The 18,499-nt window shown below is 44.6% G+C and overlaps 3 protein-coding genes across 5 annotated transcripts in view; 1 reads left to right on the plus strand and 2 right to left on the minus strand.

Annotated features, from left to right (window-relative positions):
• The window catches only part of sema4ab (sema domain, immunoglobulin domain (Ig), transmembrane domain (TM) and short cytoplasmic domain, (semaphorin) 4Ab), a 13,107-nt gene extending 10,553 nt beyond the window's left edge, over positions 1–2,554 (minus strand). Inside the window, exon 1 of one of the 2 annotated variants that reach the window (XM_079368475.1) lies at positions 703–775. In XM_079368475.1, the coding sequence (XP_079224601.1) occupies positions 703–760 (58 nt within the window). In that variant the 5' untranslated portion in view covers positions 761–775. Of the gene's footprint in view, positions 1–702; positions 776–2,463 lie in introns of those variants that run through there. The other variant, XM_079368476.1, reaches the window with a different exon arrangement.
• A 633-nt stretch (positions 2,555–3,187) lies between these two features.
• On the plus strand, positions 3,188–9,269 carry LOC306839943 (uncharacterized protein). Of its 2 annotated transcripts, none has more exons than XM_079368899.1 (4): positions 3,188–3,271; positions 3,753–4,071; positions 4,909–4,954; positions 6,018–9,269. In XM_079368899.1, exons 2-4 carry the CDS (start codon positions 3,942–3,944, stop codon positions 7,870–7,872), a joined length of 2,031 nt encoding a protein of 676 aa, XP_079225025.1. In that variant the 5' UTR covers positions 3,188–3,271; positions 3,753–3,941; the 3' UTR covers positions 7,873–9,269. The 2 variants fall into 2 exon arrangements, with proteins under 2 accessions (XP_079225025.1, XP_079225026.1); XM_079368900.1 differs by having other exon boundaries at positions 3,200–3,265; positions 3,997–4,071.
• Positions 9,152–17,396, minus strand: s100v2 (S100 calcium binding protein V2). Its single transcript, XM_079368901.1, has 3 exons — positions 16,990–17,396; positions 12,952–13,083; positions 9,152–10,804 (listed from the first exon to the last, which is right to left on the minus strand). Exons 1-3 carry the CDS (start codon positions 16,996–16,998, stop codon positions 10,640–10,642), a joined length of 306 nt encoding a protein of 101 aa, XP_079225027.1. The 5' UTR covers positions 16,999–17,396; the 3' UTR covers positions 9,152–10,639.
• Between the last annotated feature and the right edge of the window lie 1,103 nt (positions 17,397–18,499).

The raw sequence follows: 18,499 nt of genomic DNA on the forward strand, positions 1-18,499 counted from the left end.
ACGGTCCGCTGATCGTCTCCTCTCTGTTCTCCTCCTCTCTCCTGCTCCGGGAACAAACTCCTCCAAACGTGACCCGGTGAGGAGAAACCGCTGACCGAGGTTCAGCCTTTACTATCATAACAAAGCCTCTGAGCCCGCTCCTCCTCCCTCTGCTCCCTCCTCCTCCTCCGTCAGGAGGAGCAGCAGGTTGCAGGCTCCCCCTGCAGGCGGTGTGACGCATCACAACCTGCACAGGTGGAGAGAACTGAACCTCAGAGCTCACTGACTCCTCCGGCTGTTCTGGGATTTTTCTTTTAGATTTGTTTCTGTCTGATCTTTGGGATCTGAGGGAATGTCTCCCTCCCTCACTGAGACATTCATATTGACTCTGCAGTGACGTCACATCGGGGTCCCTGTCTGTGAATTCACATGGCATCGCGACGTTGCAGAAGGGTGAGAGAGCACGGCACAGCGGGAGCTCCACACACACACACACACACACACACGCAGGCAGACATGCACACACACACACACACACACACTCCTGACCCTTTAACACCTCTGTGATTCTCTGAGAAGGAGACCAAGCGAAGGGATCACTTCTTCAATAAAATGCATCAAATCAAAACGCAGTGACAGATTCACAGTTTGATGACCTTCGTCAGGCTGACTGAGTCTGTGGTGGCCACGCCCCCTGGAGACTTTTAACCACATGAAGTTGACCTGAAACATCTGCTGCAGAAATGTCTCCATTCAGCCGCCTGTAATGATCTACGTGCATTCACCACGCTGCAGTGTGCACACGATGTCCATCTGGCAGGAAGTATAAAGGCCCGTTTCCACACAGCAGTCCGGTACGGATCGGTACAGTTTGGTACGGTTTCTGTTTCCACAGCCACCCGTGCCCTGTTTGGTAGATGGCGTGTACGCCGGATGCCGATAGCCGCTACGTAATAGCATCACATGCTAACAGCTAACTAATAAATTCAACAAAGGAGAAAAACGCTACACAAACAAAACCAACGAAGAAGACATCCAGCAGGTCATCTCCTCTGTCACTGTCATGTGACTCTTTATTACAAGAACTCATCCAGCTCTGTTTCAGAGAAGGCTGCGAGCGGCGAGGACAAACACACACGGAAACAATCAGCTGTGTTACAGTCAATGGTTTAAACACGGCAGAGTTTTCACACAGGAAGTGATGATTCTTTCAACCAATCAGCGGACTGCGGTGTTTAGCTCCACCTTTTCGGGTCAGCTTGATATTCCTGGCAGGCCAACGGCAGGGTCCCAAAAAGTGGGACAGTACGGATTGGTTATTTGGGAATCTTTCCCGGGATCAGTCTATGGAAACGCCGCAAAATGCTCGCCGTACCGAGACGAACTGCTTTAAGCGACCTGCGGACGCCTGAAGCTTCCTGTAGTGACCTGATGAACAGCGCATGTTGTGTTTATGCGCCCGTGTTTCTACAGGCAGGAACGTCTTCACAGAACCCTCCTCCCTTTTCACTGAATCCACACCGCAGTCTCTGTTTGGAGCGTGTCAGTGGGACAGGAAGGATCCACATAGAAAACATGATGGAGCCAATGAGTGAAACATCGACAACGCCGTCTGTTCAGCGTGAACACAGAGCTTTACGTCTGAACATGTGACTGACTGAAGCGATGCTGGAGGAGCTGCAGAGTTTACTGATGTTTCAGTTTTGGCTTTCGTTCGATCTTTGGTGTGGAGGTGCAGAATTTAACACCACGCCGGTCATGTGACTCTCTCTCTGACCTCCTCATCTCCTTCTCTCCTCGTCACCTCGCCTCCTGCTGATGCATTGAATGGATCGAGGGATCCTCCATGATGGCGTGTAAGGTAACGATCAGGTCAGAGGAGAAGAGAGGACGCAGAGGAAGTATACATTCACGTATAGCCAGTTAAAGGCAGCCTGTGTTTTCCCAGCCTGACCCACACAACAGACTTACAGCTCCTCCGACTCTGAGCGCTGATTTGAGAAGCAGAGTGACGTTAAGCTAAAAGGCTAACCACGGACAGTGCTCCACATTACCCAGCGTGGACACACAGGTCAGATTTAAGGTCCAATTGATTAAGTCCTTCGCTACAGTTCCCCTTTATTGACCTCAATCAGGCCCTGTGTTGATGCAGCTGATTCATCAGTGTTTGATAGATCATTACAGCAGCAGGCTGTTTTACCTCTCTAGTTCTTTTATCTGCTCCTATGCAAAGAAATGCATTTTTTTATTTATTTAAACTAAGGATTTAAAATACAGTTTCTTGTCAAAGTATGATGTTTAAATGCATCAGTACTCTGAACAGCTGTCTGTGTCTTCTTTAAGTTAAAATGTGCATCTCTCTCCTCACGTCTGACGAGGAAAATAAAAACGTCCTCCTGGCCACCTCTTTAAAAGCATAGACATGCAGGCTGTGCAGTGTGTGTGTGTGTGTGTGTGTGTGTGTGTGTGTGTGTGTGTGTGTACCTGTCTGGTGTTTATTCATCTAGAACTCCATCTTGATACACAGCTGGAGGATCTTCTGATGATTAGCTCCACCTGGTCTCCTCCTCATGCACATGCAGGATCGTTAAAGCCCCCTCTCTCTCTTCTCTGATCGCTCTGTTTGTTCATGTAAAAGTCTTTTTTCCGCCCCGACATCTCACAGCGCTACAGGTTGAAATTCAGCACAACTCGAGCAGCAAACTGTGGCGTGTAAAATTAGTCCCAACAGATTTAGAGTAGACCGGCTTGGTTGTGAGCGCAGCGGGGAAAGGAGCGGGTAAGATGGCTAATGAGGAGAAAAGAAGATTGGAGCGGATTAGCAGTGACCTGGAAAGAGCCATGTGGTAACAGGCTGAACGCCTCCAGCATCAAACACGAAGCAGCTGCCTCACAGGTGTACGACGGCCGAGCAGCATGACAGGAGACAGGTGTGCTGCTGCCTGTCAGCTGCTGCGTAGTGACTGAAAACAGCATCAAGCACACGCAGCAGGGATGTTCCACCTGAAGCTGCAGCCAGCAAGGATTAACTTTTTGCTTGACTTTTAAAGGCTCACAATGAGACTTACGAAGGAGATTTTCAGACCGAAACAAATGATCTCTGAGGACACGCCCCCTTCATGAGAAGAAATACATCTGAGGAGGTTGCCATGGCAGCCAACAGAGCAGCATGATTGCCATTAGGAAAAACAGGCTGCAAAAAATAAATCAATAAAAACATGCAAATTCAAAACCACACAATGGAAGATCCTCATGAGGAAATGAATATGTCACAGCTATAGCACAGGTACAGGTACTTAAAGGTTCAGCTATATACATGTCTTATACATGTGTAATAATTAGGGACAGTAAAAGATGTGTATTTGTTCTAAAAGTTATGATTGGCTGGTAAACGATCAGATAAAATGTGTAACTGTAAATGTAAATGTACTTTATTTATTTAGCCCTTTACAAGAATCCTTTTGGTGAACCGACAACAAGTCGAAGAAAAAATAAAATCCAGTAAAAAAGTTGAATAAAAGTAATAAAATACAGCAAAGTAAAACAAGATAAAACTGATAACTGTCTCATTATTATATTATTATTGGGGGGTTTGTAGACAGACATGTTAGAGTCAGAGGAACATGGAGGAGAGGAGTTTATATTGTATTTGATGTTTAAAGAATTAATATAAAATCAGAGAGTTGCTATTTAAAAAACTTTTAACCAAACAATGTAAATCGTGAAAAACAGTTTTTATTCTACATGTGTTTGTTGTTTATTTGAATGTTTAGTGGACTGTTTAAGTGTATTCATCTCAAGTGCATCTTTCCAACACACCCAGTTTATGGCAAAGATAAACTTTCAAAACACAGAACAAAGCGACGTCCTGCAGGAGATGAAGTGAGTCTGTCTGCAGTCTGATAATGTGTAACTGACAAACGGCGCATTCATAAACGACATTTCATTTTTTATCTAACCAAATGTGGAGAGATGATAACTCGACGCTCCTCTTCCTGATGGACTCTTCACTCACAGCTGCAGAGAAACTCAGAGCCATGCAGGAAGTCAGAGGATTGTATGTGTTGGCTGTCCTTCAGCTGTCTTTGGCAGGTAAGACTGCGTTATTATTTCTTTAAGGTTCATTTGTTGGGCTTTTTATGCCTTTATAGACTGTAGAGTCAGTTATTGGGGAGCCTCTGTAAATAGGGCGTGCACGCTGACCACTATGCTACCAGCACCCCCAAGACCATTATACTTTTTTAAACATTATAAGCTTCTAATTTAACAATAGGATCTGAGAAACAACTTTAAAAATCTGATAGTCGAGCAGTAATATACCCCCCCCCCCCCCCCCCCCCCCCCCCCCCCCCCCCCCGATACTGTTTTGACTGAGCGGCAACCTCAGATGTTTAAAAAAGTTCCTGGAGTGTCCACTAGAGGCTGGCTGCAGTTCTGGAGTGTCCACTAGAGGCTGGCTGCAGCAGCACAGGAAGTCACATACACACCCATTCAAACAGCCTGTTTTTACAGCAGACATGAACATGTTTACAGCACGTAGGTGTGATTAGCTCATGTCTCCATCCACACACACTGTACGGGGGAATGTTTTGATGACTCAGCAGTTTTGATTGGATGAAGGATCAGAGTTATTCACAATAAGGCGTGTAGCTGAGCTGATTGACAGGTGGGCGCCGTGTAACGGTTTGTCAGGAGGCTTAAAACCCGCCTCAGCTCTCAGCCTGTCGTTAGCTTGACTCAAAGTTAGCCTGAGACAGCATTTCCAGCACGGAGACCGCCGCCGACGGGACTACAGCGCCCCCTGCAGGAAGAGCCGGGGGACGTCACTCAGGCTTCGGCATTAATAATGACACACTATGATTTTGAGCTGTCATGATTATGAGCAGATGATTCATGATAACCAGCTGACTGTGTTTTCTGTCATTTCAGCCCGGGGTGCTCAGACGACTCCATTCAGCTCCAATCTCGGAAACAGGTCAGACACATAAAGATCCAAATATCAGAGTGCACGCTTCTTTCATCTAAAATGTCTGACATGTTGTTTCAGAACTTACACTGCAAACTTGTGTAAAAGCAACATTTAGTGTTTAAAGCTTAGCCAATCAGGATATGCTATCACCAATGAGTATCAACGGTTATGAAACCAGTTTGATTCTTTATTCCCAGTCAGCTGTCACACTGGTGTTTTAACTTTAAAGTTTTCATGCACAGCAGAGAGTCCTCCCGTCCTCATCACTCCGCTTCTCTGTCGTCGCTGAGCTCCATCTGTGGATGTAACTGTTCAAGACTAAAGCTGGGGAGTGCTCTTCTTCTCTCTTTGCTAATACTGCACATTCATCAGTTAACTCTCGTATCAGCCATCTTGAATTACGTTGTGACACAGCATTTCAAAAACATGCTAGCAGCACGTGTGTGTTAGAGAAATGACTGAAGGATAGTCAGCAGATCGAGTTCAGAGGCCGACGTTTGAGGAGCTCACAGGTCACAGATATTTATACACAAACAAACAATTCAGCAGTTTCGCACACAAACATCATAACTGGAGGTCGTTTTGATCAAGGTATCCAAAAAATGGTCGTTCGAGGGAGGCCTTGCACGTCACGGTTAAAGACAACGAGCTTCTCATCAGTGTGTTTAAAGGCTTCCCTGTCTTTAGGCACCAAAGTGCCACTGAAGGCGTAGCTATGAGTGTGTGTGGATTTGGCTAGATTAGAATTTATTGTCACTTTGCATAGCGGCCTCGACCATGATGTGTGGGTGACCGGGTGACCGGGTGAATGATGGCACGAGTCGCAGACCTCTTTCAAATGGTAACCAAGTATTGACATCTTTCAAGCAACTGTATTTAAAATACTTCAGGATATCACCTGTGTTTGTTTAGCTGAGAAATGTGGACTGATGGTTGAAGTAATGAAAACAGTCATCACAAAGAGCATTCAGATATTTCTAAAGAGCAGAGTGGAAGTGTTCAGACTCATAAACAGGGTTAGCATTTAATCCATCAGTTTATCATTCACACGTGCCTTATTTATTTCCAGGGCGTATTTTGAGACAACGCCACCGAGATATGACCCCGTCCCTTCTGATCCTGGAGATGCTGGCACATGGTCGATGGATCCTACCAACTACAGGAAGTCCAAACCCACAAGTGCATCCAACGCAAGTGTAGACGTACGGCAAACAGCACCTTTGATGTCAGAGGCCCGGCGTCAGAGTTCGGACGGCTTCAGATCCTGTCGAAAAGACGAATTAGAGACTCAGGTTTTGTCGAACCGAGAGTGTTTAAACCCGAGAGAAGTTGATACCCCAAACAGACATCAGTTGATCGTCATTATGGAAGAAGACGCAGCAGTTATTGAGTCAGCCACGAACCTGTTTGAGAGGAATCCAAGGGAATCAACACTGCTGAGCTACCAGAAGGGGGCACTGCAGATTCTCATGGGGAGCCGTTTCTTTTCTATTCCTAACCATGACGTCGTTCTGGTTGGTCACGGCAGCACCGGTACCAAAGGATCAGTCCTTTCTGGTTTTGATCCTGAAGAACTTGCCGTATTCATGACAGTGTTAAACACCAAAGTCCATCCTGGTCGTGTTTGTTCCATCAGCCTCGTCAGCTGCAAGCTTGGAAATGACTTGAGCTTCGTTTCGCAGCTGCTAAAGGTCCTCAGGTCTCTTGGAGTGGAAACAAAGCTTCACCTTTACAACTCCTTCCTGTCTGTGAGATCTGACGGAGAAATCCTGACTAAGACTGAGGGCATCTGGAGGTCCAGTGATCACAGAAGAAGAGTCATCGCTGAACTGGACCAAAGAGGAGACCTCGTTATGCGAGAGGAACTTGGCTGCGCAGGTCCAACGTTTCCTGATTTTACAGGAAGTGCTTTGTATCTTCAGACGCTGGATTGGCCGCGACACCCTCAAATGTTTGTTCCAAGAGAGCTTCGCAAGAAGTACCCATCCATTGACTGCCTGGAGGGGCTGACGTGGAGCTTGTTCTTTGAGAGCGAGCGACGGCGGGCTCCTGATTATGTCTCACCACAGGGCGAACAAAAGGGCGCAGTTTGGCTTAAAGAGCCAGGACCCGAGGAAAAAATCGTCATCAAGCACATCAATACCATCCAAGATTTACTCGTGGAGATACGATACAATGCAAGAGAGGAGGTTTCGTCGGACCTTTACTACGTTCTGAATGAGTGCATCTACAAAGTACAAGGGAAGAGTCTAAATGTCACTCTGGCGGGGAAGTTCATGAGCACTAACGGTGGAGCTGAAATCGAAAACTTCCGTCTACATTTCAATGAGCCGCAGGAGGAGTCGTCCCTCCAGGAGCTGAGACAGGGTCTGAAAGCGCACCAATTCTCTGACTTCTGTCGGCAGACGTTCCAGTACCAGCAGTGCAGCTACAACTGTGAGAGGTGGGGTCGATACTTCATGACAGCCGTGTTTTCTGCGTCCGTGCTGAACTTCAGAACCTTCTCTCTCTTCCTCATGAGCGTCATAGGCTGCGAGGTCAGTCGATCGAGAGGGACCGACAGCTCCCTGTGCACTGCGTTCGTTGGGTCTGAACACCCGATGGAGACGGAGAAACCCCGGCCCAACCATCTGCGGAGAGGGTTCTATGGCTGCACTATTGAGAACTACCAGATGGCCCCCCAGGAGAGACAGGTCTGGTTGGATGAAGTCGTGGCGAAGGAGAATGATTTGTACACGAAGTCAAAAATGATCATGATCGCCAACGAACGCGATGAGGAGACAGAGCTCGACATCTTCGGGAAGGTGAAGGTCATGAATAAGTACGTGTTCTCGTCTTACTTGGAGTTCTTCAGAGGCACTCCTGAGGGGAAGAAGCTCAAGATAGGATGTGCTCCTTCTTCCAATGACAACAAAAAACCATAAATGCATATATAGCATAGTTTGTTAGCCTATTCGTTTATGCATAAAGTTACGACTCATAGTCTGTACTTGAGAGATGGCGTAGCTTGCAAGGCACTACAGAAATTAATTGAAGCTGTAATCTTTCTAATCTCCAGCAGGGGGCGACTTCACTGGCTGAAGAGTCTGATGTCTACGTTGGTCTCAATCTTTAGTTTAATGTCGTCTTTGCAAATGATGGACTCATTTAGAGTAAAACTGGGGAGGGTTTAGGGTTGGGCTACATCTGTTGGACAAGTTGCATGATGACATGGAAAATCTCTTGAATACATTCGGATTATTCCATTGATTTGTTTTAAATGAGCTTTATTGCTGCACAAAACTAGCATCCTAGCTAGCAAAAACAACAGCTGCATATTTGTAACCTGGCTGGCTAGCTGTGTCTCAGTTTGGGGTCAGCGTCCAACCAAGGACCCATGCAGTCATTGTATTATAAATATGATGGTCTGAACAGAGGACTTATTGTTTGCATCATCAGCAGTCCCCGCCTTTATCCTTTCGTTACCTAACGCCCTGCTGTTGCCTAGCAACTTCGACAGCTGCACCCAAACAAACACATGTCATGCAACTTGATCTTTTCTTGCAAAGGTAATTTAAAGTTTCAAAGCCTCCTTTTAACTGAGCTGAAAACCCAGTTACTCACATTTAAAGTTTAATTGTCAGGGGGCGAAGATGGCCTAGCGTTTAGTGTGCCCTCATGTGTACAGAGGCTGAGGTCCTCTGAGTGGGCAGCCTCAGGCTCCTTCCCCACTCTCTCCCTAGTTTCATACTCTATCTGCTGTCATTAAATTAAAGGCAAAAATAAAAATAAACAGTTTTAAAAAAAGAAGAAAAAGCTTCAATTGTCAGCTGCTTGACAATCTGCCATTTGGTTCTTTTGTTGGCTGTGGAAAGTTGGGATGTAAAGGAGACTTTGAATTGGGCCTTTATGACTTAATCAGCCTTCCAGTTTTTCTAAGGATCCAGCCCCTGAATTACAACTCACTCATTTTAGCTCCGCCCTCTCAGCCAAATATGGTCATTCTTCCTCCCTCCCCCTCAAAGACGGTGATGCTTCCAAACTTAACATTTCATAACTGTCGTCCACGAACTTCACAGTAGCTGCGTCGTCTTCTCTCATACAGTCTTTGATCTGACACACGACTCGTTTGACGATATGATACTGAAATAAAGCTTCGACTTGTTGGCACGGCTGTCACTAATCAATAATTAATCAATAAAAGATTCAGCAATGACAAATGCATTTTTGGTGGTGATTTCTTTTATTACATCATTTTTCTTAAGGCGTCACACAGATCGGAACACGGGGAATTATAAAACATAAATACATAGAAAACGCAGGATAACAGAAGGTAAAGCAGGACTGATAAAAAAAACGGGAGAAAAAAAAAGCACATTTTGAGATGTTTCTCCTGATGTTTGCATAGTTAAAATATTCCAACATTTAGAAAGAATCCAAACTGAACGTGAAGTGTTTTGATGCCGACATACGAGAAAGGACTTGAGATGAGTTGTTGACCTAAAGACTGAGACGAGGTTGAACTCTTCTGCACACAGGATAAGATCAATTCTCTTTCCATGCATCACTCTCATACAATCAAATTGTACTCACGAGTTGGCATCGTTTGATTTGACTTTATGGCTGTATGTAAACTAAAGGCTTGGCGATCGAGTGGTTAACTAATGAGATGACTGTTGCCAGAAATGTGAGAAAAAAAAATGGACACCTCAGACCTTGTTCTTGTTCCCTTTTTAAACAAGTGGAGTGATGCGTTGTTTCTAATCTAAGGCCGCGTTAACGCTGTTGTTCGAGCTTTTTGAAGATTACAAAGTGATGCATTCCTTATCGCTGGGCAGTTTATCCTCATGTTCATGAAGTAAACGCAACCCTTTAAAAGGCTCCATGAGTCACATTCATACACGGGGAACATATGAAATACTTGGAGTGATTGGTTAATGCTTCCTGCCTTTAGCACCAGTTAAATTTAAAATGAGCGTTTTGGTTTGAGAATAAGCTTTGAGATTGTTGCTGATTATTGCGAACACGTTTGACCACTTTGATTCTGAAGCTGGCAACGATTCAAAAGCGTGACAAAAAATGTATTCTTGTAGCTCGTCTGATTCGTCTACAATCTGGTCAAAGTTGGGCTGGGGATCACGGGGTAACTGTCAATTCAATATCTATACGATACTTCTGACCTGTTACCCTTATTCATGTCATAAGCGCCACCTTGAGGAGTTATGAAGGAGTGATTAAGTCAGTTCAATTGGCAAGCGAGACTGTTTAGAGAGCTTAATTATATATCGATATTTGGCACGAGAGATTCGATTATTGTTATACACTTTCCCCACCCTAATTATAACCCCTAAACAAATGTAATCAAGCGCAGTAATGTTTAATATGGCACTATGCTAAATGCTAAATCCATGTCTCTTTGGATTTAAGAAGATCTTATTGCAAATTATTTGACACTTGTGTGACAATGTGTTGACTCAGAAAAGGCAAAATCACCTGATTGTACCTTTAACTGGTGCAAAGCATGCTGGGACATGTAGTGGAATTGGAAGTGATAAATGTAGTTTTTTGGTCCTGAATGTTTCGAGGTGCTTTCTGTGTGAAGACTGCACGTCTTTATTCTGTCCGACAGCGGACGAGGGGGCTGATGAACAATGTGTTACTGTGTTTAGTTAAGACTCCAGGCGGCTGATGTGTCGCTCTTAGCGCGGCTCTTCACAGGAGGATGCAGCTGCAGCCCCTCTGGCCTGCGAGGATGCTGTGCTGGTTCGTGGCTACTGTCTGGATCAAGCCCCAGAAATGCTTGAAAGAGATTCCCTCGCCGTCTTTTACACCCATCTTCGTTAGGATGTCACCCATGCCCTGGTCTGAGAGGAACGACTGTGGAGAGAGGAGCAACATGTTAAGTTTCATTTTCCCCAAAGAAACAAGCTGTGTCAGTAAAGACGCTAACTTCAGCTCAATTCTGACTGTTTTTCATTGTTAGTCAATTTTAAAGGGGACATTTTGGGAGAAATCCACTTTGACAGTGTTTTTGAACTTGTAGTTGGATAACTTGAGAGTCGACAGACCCACAAAAATAAATTCATTCAGTCCTTTCTTTGTGGTCTGCGAATGACTGACAACACAGAGAAAATCGCTCCATTTCAAATGTGCTCTCCTTGTGATGTCACAGTGGGATTCTGGGGAAAAAAAACCCTCCCCTCTCCTTGTTTTTCCACCCATATTAAATCTACTATGGAGAAAAATAATGAGATGACTGTGGATGCAGCGGTGACGTACAATAAAAGTTAAATAATCACTTCATGTTCTTGTTGTTTTAAATGTTCGCCCGTTTGTCTGCTTGTGTTTCTTTACCTGTCAGGTTGACTGATGTCAACTAAAGTCAATATTTATCTTCACAACAAACTAAAATAAGAAGTGAAGGACTCCTGCTAGAACTGCTCCCTTTCAGTTTTCATGTTTATTCTGAATGACAACAATGACAACGTTGGCTTTGTAACAACGTTTGTCTTCTTCTCGTTTGTCGTTTTTTTCCAGAAAAGGGTGATTAAAAAGGAAAACAGAATAAATGCTGCCAAAGGTTTTTTATAGGAGGTGCTGTTGATGAGTTACATCAGACCCACACAAACAATGAGTGCCTCACAAAGGATCCATTTCACCAGTGAGAAAAAGTGCAGCGAACATAGATTAATGGCTTTGTTTTCCCAATGTGTCAAAAGATTTCAACATAACTTAAATAACACGACCTTTCCTTTTGTCACCCTGCAGCCTGTGAGCTCATTTATAAAAGGACTCTTTTTTTCCAGGAAATCCAAAGGATGTTGTGCTAATGAGTGATGGCGCTCTCTGGAGTGGAGCCTTTGCTCTCTCTTTAACATCTCTTCATGACCAACAGTAGCTTACGTTAGCTTAGAAAGACTAACAAAACAAAGAGCCAGCATCGAATAAATGCAGACAGAAAAATTAACCTTCTGTCCATGGTGAAACAAAAATGTGGGAAAACAAAGGGGGAACCACGTTTGTTAGCTTTATCGCTTGCTTGTAACATAGCTGAACACAAGCTAGCTAACAAAACAAAATCCAACAATTGAGTGAATAATTCAGATAATTCATCAGACTTCTGTTTTTTGTTGCAGTCCTTTAAAAAAAATGTGTTAGCTTTCCGTTTGCCAGTAATTTCAAAAGCTAACTTTGTGAAGCGACCAATGTTAGCTAAATGTAGCTTGGCTAACAGCTAGCATACAATGAGTCAGCAATGCTTTACGAGTGGCTGTGTTAGTTGGAAAGCTCCTACAATCAACAGCTTCAATCATTCAAACTAGGGATGGACTTTAGCAGTAAACAGGAATTTAGATCCAGACTAGTTGAACGGCCTAAAATTAAGATTACACTTTGGAAACAATCATAATTTGGCGATAAATCAAACATGGCTACGGTTGGCTATTTTGGGCCCGATTTGCTCCCCGCCCAATGACATGGGGGACTTGGCCTGATTCGAGGCAAATAGCCCACAAATGTGTAGGTTCAATATGATTATTTTATTTAACTGCCCCCCACTGAGTCAAGCATCTGAGATCTACCAAGCTGATCTGACAGAATACCTTCAATAGCCAATGAGATGACAGCAAGCAGACCAGGAAGCGTCACCAACCATGCTGCGTTCTTCTCAGTCGAAACTGCACGTCTGAGATCTTCCATGTTTTTAAAATGGTCTTGTGTGTACTCAGCACAGGGAGTGGCTAACGTTAGCCATGCTAGCACAGACAAATGGATATTCAAATGACAGATTTTTTTGTGGTCTACTCCTTTTAAACACAAACCCCCCCCCTCTCTGATGGTGCGGTGAATCACATCATTTTTTTCTCAGCAGTGAGCTAAGCCCGGGTTTTATATCGATGTGTGCACATCAGTGTGTAGAGTGACTGTGCCGTCGAGCATGTTTCTGTCTGTGTGCGGTGAGTCAAGGGCAGCCACACCCAGCTGCAGGAAAGACACACACACACAGAGGCTGACGGCGGTTTTACCTTGGCCATGTTGGGCATCTGGCTGGACAGAAGGCTCTTAAACTCGTCAGGTTTAAGGGTTCCACTGTTGGTTGGTGAAGCAGAGTGGAACTGGTTGACCAGTGTGCCGATTGCTTGCTCCAGGCCTGAAAACTGGGAGAGCAAAAAAAACACAAAGTACGATTTTAAACCCAGCAAGGATTCGATGTTGTCTCTGCACACACAACAACCGCAGCTTACAACCGACCAGGAGAGATAGTTAGAAATATAATTCACTCTTAAAATGAAAACCATATGAGCACAAGATGATCTGTATTACTCAAAGTATGAGTTAAAAGCAGCGACAGCAGATATTTCTGTGCAGAAGAAAGAGAGAGATTGTTCGTATACGCTGACCAGGCGTTTGGTACTGAAACGTTGCCAACCTATTTGTGCAATTTGGACAATGTGCAGGTGTTTGCGTAAACAACTTTTTAAGAAACAAAAACATGAAGTTATTAAATACTGTGCAAATAAGACTTTTAATGTTGTTGTCGTGGTATGGACATCATTTAATGAATGAATTTGAATTGTTGTCTCTCCTCTCAACGTTTCCTGTCTCTGATTTGATAAAAAGGCAAAAAGGCCGCAGCATGTGGACGAGCCTGCTATGAAAGGAAAACAATTTAAAAAGAAGTGAATGTGCGAGGAGTTATCAGCAGATTCTGCGGCTCTGCACAGGATGCGTTCAGGTGTTTCCGTTAAACACAAACAGGCACACAGAGCTGTTTTTTAAGAGGAGGGAAAACTGTGAATCTGAAGACGGAAGGCCATCATCAATTCCTGTGAGCTGAATCACCTCCTCCTGCACAGTGGCCGCTCAGCAAGAAGGAAACAGGCACAATTAAAAATGTTTTTATGAAGAAGAATAACGGAGGCAGAGTTTTCTTACACTGAGTGCCTCCTTCTCTCTTAAACTGCTCTTGTGTTTGGACAGCAGGCCGATGCTTACAGAGCTCTTGAACAAATAACAGGGAAGCTCTATTTGAATAAGGGCGACAATGTGAGCGACATTTGTTTACCTTTATTTGGTTTACGTGAGGCGTTGCACATCTTACCAACAGAAAGAGTCCACCAGGTTTGTTTTACTTATTGGGACTTTTCTTGGACATTTCAAATACTTCACATCCATGTTTCCTTTTGACACCTTAAAGATATGTAACCCAAGTTCTGCTCAAACTGTTTTTACTGATAAATCTCAAAAGGATTATTCAAAGTTCGATGTCTTGCAACCGGCTCTGTAAGCGATTCTTGTGTCTGTTGTATAGAGCAGTCGGGTCGGGACCCAACGGTGGGTCACAGAGCTGTTTGCAGGCGGTGTCTGGGTAATAAATCTGTTCTGATCCAACATTTAGAGAAGTTGTTTCCTGTCGCTAAACCAGCCGAGCACTATTAGTGGGTCGACAAAACAGTGGACGTCATTGTTTATATATAAAAGGTGTATAAACCTAAAAAGAGCTTCAGTTGAATCTTCCCTTAAAGTGACTGAAACTGGGCAACAGAACGATCACGGCTCGATGACATCTTCAAACAGATCTGTAACCGCAGCGTACGATTTTATGAAATTGTTAAAACAAATGAAGAAATCAGTAATGAGGTTTCACTCTTCACTGACTGGCTTTTTTTTTCTCCAATGTCATTCCTGTGAATAGAAGGAACAAATCACTTCACATGTCGTGGCGTTACGGTCTCAGTGAGGGACACGCCTGCTGCACACACGCTGATGATTGTTTTGTGATACTAACGGTCCTCGCTTGTCTCGGTCTCACCCTACGCCTTGTGTGGTCTCCATGACAACACGAAAAAAAATGCACATTCATGTTGACTCATGTTGTTTTTTTGTCCAACCTATGAAAGGAATAAAAGTTGAACATATATTCTCTCCTCGCTCTGTTTTTGGTCTCCACCAACTCCTAAAAGAAACAGGCGAGAGCTTTGAGCCGGACAGTATCAGATAACGTTCGTTTAGCTACTTTATAGGTTTGACAGGCTGAAAACATGAAGGGTGAACATGAGGAGAAGATGGGATACTGAATCATTAAGACCCTAAAATATGTAGAAACCGGACCGAGGTGTAAAAACACCCAAACTCCCCTTTAATTTGGACTGAAGCGACGTTCAAAGATGGCCGTCTCATTTCCTCCAGCGAACATGCTACAGTCTGGCTACAGTTATTTGTTGCATGTGGGCCGACCGCTTTGTCAAAACCACACCCTTTGTGACTGATGCACCACAAGCTGCTGCAAGCCCTCGACAACCCGACGCAGAGAGAGAGAGCCAGTACACGTTCACATACAGTTACTGCACGACACTTCAACACCTCGATAGATTCACCGAACACGGAGATCAAGTGAGCCAGGAGGTCATCGTTTAGCATTCACTCGGTTTAGTATGAAAAACATTCCTTTAGTAGACACCGTGTTTAGAAAGCCGACTCATGGATGAGCTTTGTGTGATCTAGTTTTAAGAACATACTTCAGCCTGTTTGTGTAAGAGTGCCCCATCATCACCACACCCAAACCCCGCCGATCTGAAACTCGACACACTTTGAAACGTCCACGCTGAGGGCGGAGAAGCTTGTTTGGGGGCTTTATCTTCAAACTGTGAGCGCGTCCGACAGCAACCTGGCCCAGCACAGGCTGCATGGAGCACTGCTTGTTCTCCTGAAATGTCTGCTGTCAGCTGTTTCTAATCATTCATTGCAAGCATCAGGATGGAGCTGACTGTGCTGGTATTTAAAGGGGAAAACCAGCTTTTAAACCAGTGCAGTACTTCTTCTCATTAAAGGGTGGAAATGACAAAAGGTTGGGGGGGGGGGGGGGGGTCATTCAAACAAACCGATTGAAGCATCAGAGGAGCAGCAGCTTCACTTCCCCTGCCTGTAAAACGTGCGTTTTTATCAGTGGAGTTTGGTGGCTGTGAGAGCCGAGCGTGTCGAGCTCCATCTATGTGGGGGATCTTTTCTGTGACCTCGTCACACGATGACAATCTGAGTCTGTCGGTAACAAAAACCAGAACTTTTAGTTTTAGTTTTACTTTGAGCCGAGCAGAAAGGATCCTTAAGGAGAAAACCCAGTGGAAGGACTTCTTGACCCCAGAAAGAGCAGCTCTCTACAGACTCCCGGTGCAGTTCTTTTCAGGACATGGGAGTCGCCCGTCTGCCTTGATCACTTATTTGTCCCGTTATTGGTTGTGTCAGAACTGGAAAGTCCTCTTTAAAAACAAACCAGAGACTCCTGTGTACCTGACAGAATTCACTCGCCACATATGTTAAGATTTAAATGTATTAACAGAGAAAGGCCTCATGGCCCCTTTGACAATGAATAAGCCCTGCTGCATTGCACAATCCTGCTCCACAGGTGGACGAGCTCCACCTGGGCCTACATTCAAACTGGGACACGCCCCTGATTCAGTTACTGTACTAGGAACATGAAAGCTTCCCGAATCTTCTCCGTCATGCATCTTACTTTGCCAGAACATGACAGTGATCTGCTCATTTCTTCATCATGGTGTGTGTGTAAGAAAGTTTGCGTAAAGGTGTAACAGGACTCTTTCAGGGAGGGGCAGCTGGCAGCCGTCTCCACAGCGTCTCCCTTTAGGAAGAGTTGGAAGTTTGAGGAGAAAAAAAAAGGTATTCACGTTGCTGTGTAGGATTCTGGATTTCGGACACAGACTTTCTAAAATGTCTGTTAAGTAAAAGTGAAACAGTTAAACTCCGCTGGAAGTTTCTCCTCGGACGCATTTTTTTCCGGCTGCGTGAGATGGCGCGCCTGCAGCAGGAAACCGTCCTGTAATGACTCTGGACGCTCCCAGCATGTTACAAAACACACTTCTGATCTCTGTCCACGGTCTTATTTCACGTTGAACACACCTCACAGATTAGAGAAGTTTTTTAAGATTAGTTTCCCTGAACGTAAAAGTTTGTTAAAAGTGTCCAAACTGCGCCCGGATGTCCTCAGGTTTGTCTCCTCAGGTTTGTCTCCTCAATAGCAGCAGGATAGTCTGTGTGTTTTTTCTTACCTGAGCCATGTCTGTGCCGAGTTTCTGTCTTTTCGTCCTGCTGCGTGTCTTTCTGCTGGCTGTGTGTGTGTGTGTGTGTCAGTGGATCATTGCTTCTGTCACCAGCTGGCAGCCGTCCTGGATCCTCCCTCAGCTGGGAGGAGAGAGAGCTGAGCTGAGACCTCCAACAAGCTCACCGTGTCTACCTTCACACCCACACACAAAAACACCAAGTGCGTCTCATGTTGTTCTCTGGACTCTCCTGAATGTTTCAGACTGTTTGGAGTGAAATGTTCACAGTGAGCTGCAGCTCTCAGCAGCTCTCTGCTCCACATCTGGAAACTTTTAGGAAATGTTGGACCGCGGTGTTTTTGCGCAACAACTGCCTGCATGTCGAGGCTGGTTTCTTTTCTCCTCTCTGTCACAGAGTTAACCTCTTCATCGCCTGCTGCTGGAGCACAATCACAGCACCATGACCTGGCTTGACCCCGTGACTGTTTTATTTTATTGCAGGCGGTGTGTTGGATAAAAGATTAACCCCCTGCAGGATGTCTGTGCCTGAATGAAACCAGTAAAAAGTGACGACATCAAGGTCACCAAAGCCCATAAAAAGAAGAGTTCTGCCTCCTGTTGGTTTGTGTTTCTGCGCCACTTTGTAGTTTTAATGTTAACACAAAGTACAGAAGCCCTGAGGGGACAAATACCCATTCACATCATTTCATAAAATCAAAAGTCTAAGTTTAGATCTCGACGAAACAAACAAACCGTACTCGTTATCATGGCGCTAAATAAAAGTATTGATGCTCAACTTTTACATAAAAACTGAGCAACAACGTTTGTTTTTTTTACATGCTGAAGTTTAAAATCCTGCAGTTCCTGAAGTGTCCACTAGAGGCAGGCTGCAGAAGGACAGGAAGTCACATACACACCCATTCAAAAAGCCTGTTTTTACAGCAGACAGGAAGTGGGTCTGATAGGTGTGATGAGCTCAGGTCTCATCAGTTTAATTTAATGATCAATAAGAGTTATTCACAATAATAAGGGACAGTAACACAAACAGTGATCGGTGGAAGAGTAGCTCCTGATGTTTTTATTAACGGGGTCTTTGAAGAGAGCGACGTAACAGCTGATTAAAATCTGTCAGGTCATCAGACACATCTGAGCCGGTGAGTGACAGAAACAAGAACTTTTAACGGACGCACTTTGATCCATGGAGGATGGCGTTGCAGCCATTTCCACCTGCGTCCCTGCTGCAGGCTGAAGGAAACTAACGGAGAGATTTCATCACTTTTTATACCGATTATTTCTCACTTCGCCCAAAGAGCCCAATGATTAAAAACCCCGCTGTGTCACCATGGAGACCGCGTTCACGCTGCAGCTTTTATATGCAAATCAGTCCAGACTTGGTTTTAAGGGAGACGCTCAGACTGTGGGAAATGACCTGAAGTCGTGTTGTTGCAAAGAGTTTTTAAAGAAATACATTTTTAAAAAAGTAGGAGAGAGGGAGAGAGGGAGAAGGAAACAGGCACGA

Source organism: Symphodus melops (assembly GCF_947650265.1).
Source record: "Symphodus melops genome assembly, chromosome: 18".
Taxonomy (NCBI): Eukaryota; Metazoa; Chordata; class Actinopteri; order Labriformes; family Labridae; genus Symphodus; species Symphodus melops.

Coding starts and splice junctions, on each gene's coding strand:
- LOC306839943 (XM_079368899.1), top strand. CDS start 3,942: ATGTGGAGAGATGATAACTCGACGCTCCTCTTCCTGATGGACTCTTCA. Junction 4,072..4,908: donor CCTTCAGCTGTCTTTGGCAG/GTAAGACTGCGT, acceptor CTGTCATTTCAG/CCCGGGGTGCTCAGACGACT. Junction 4,955..6,017: donor AGCTCCAATCTCGGAAACAG/GTCAGACACATA, acceptor ATTTATTTCCAG/GGCGTATTTTGAGACAACGC.
- s100v2 (XM_079368901.1), bottom strand. Junction 10,805..12,951: donor AGATGCCCAACATGGCCAAG/GTAAAACCGCCG, acceptor CTCTCTCCACAG/TCGTTCCTCTCAGACCAGGG.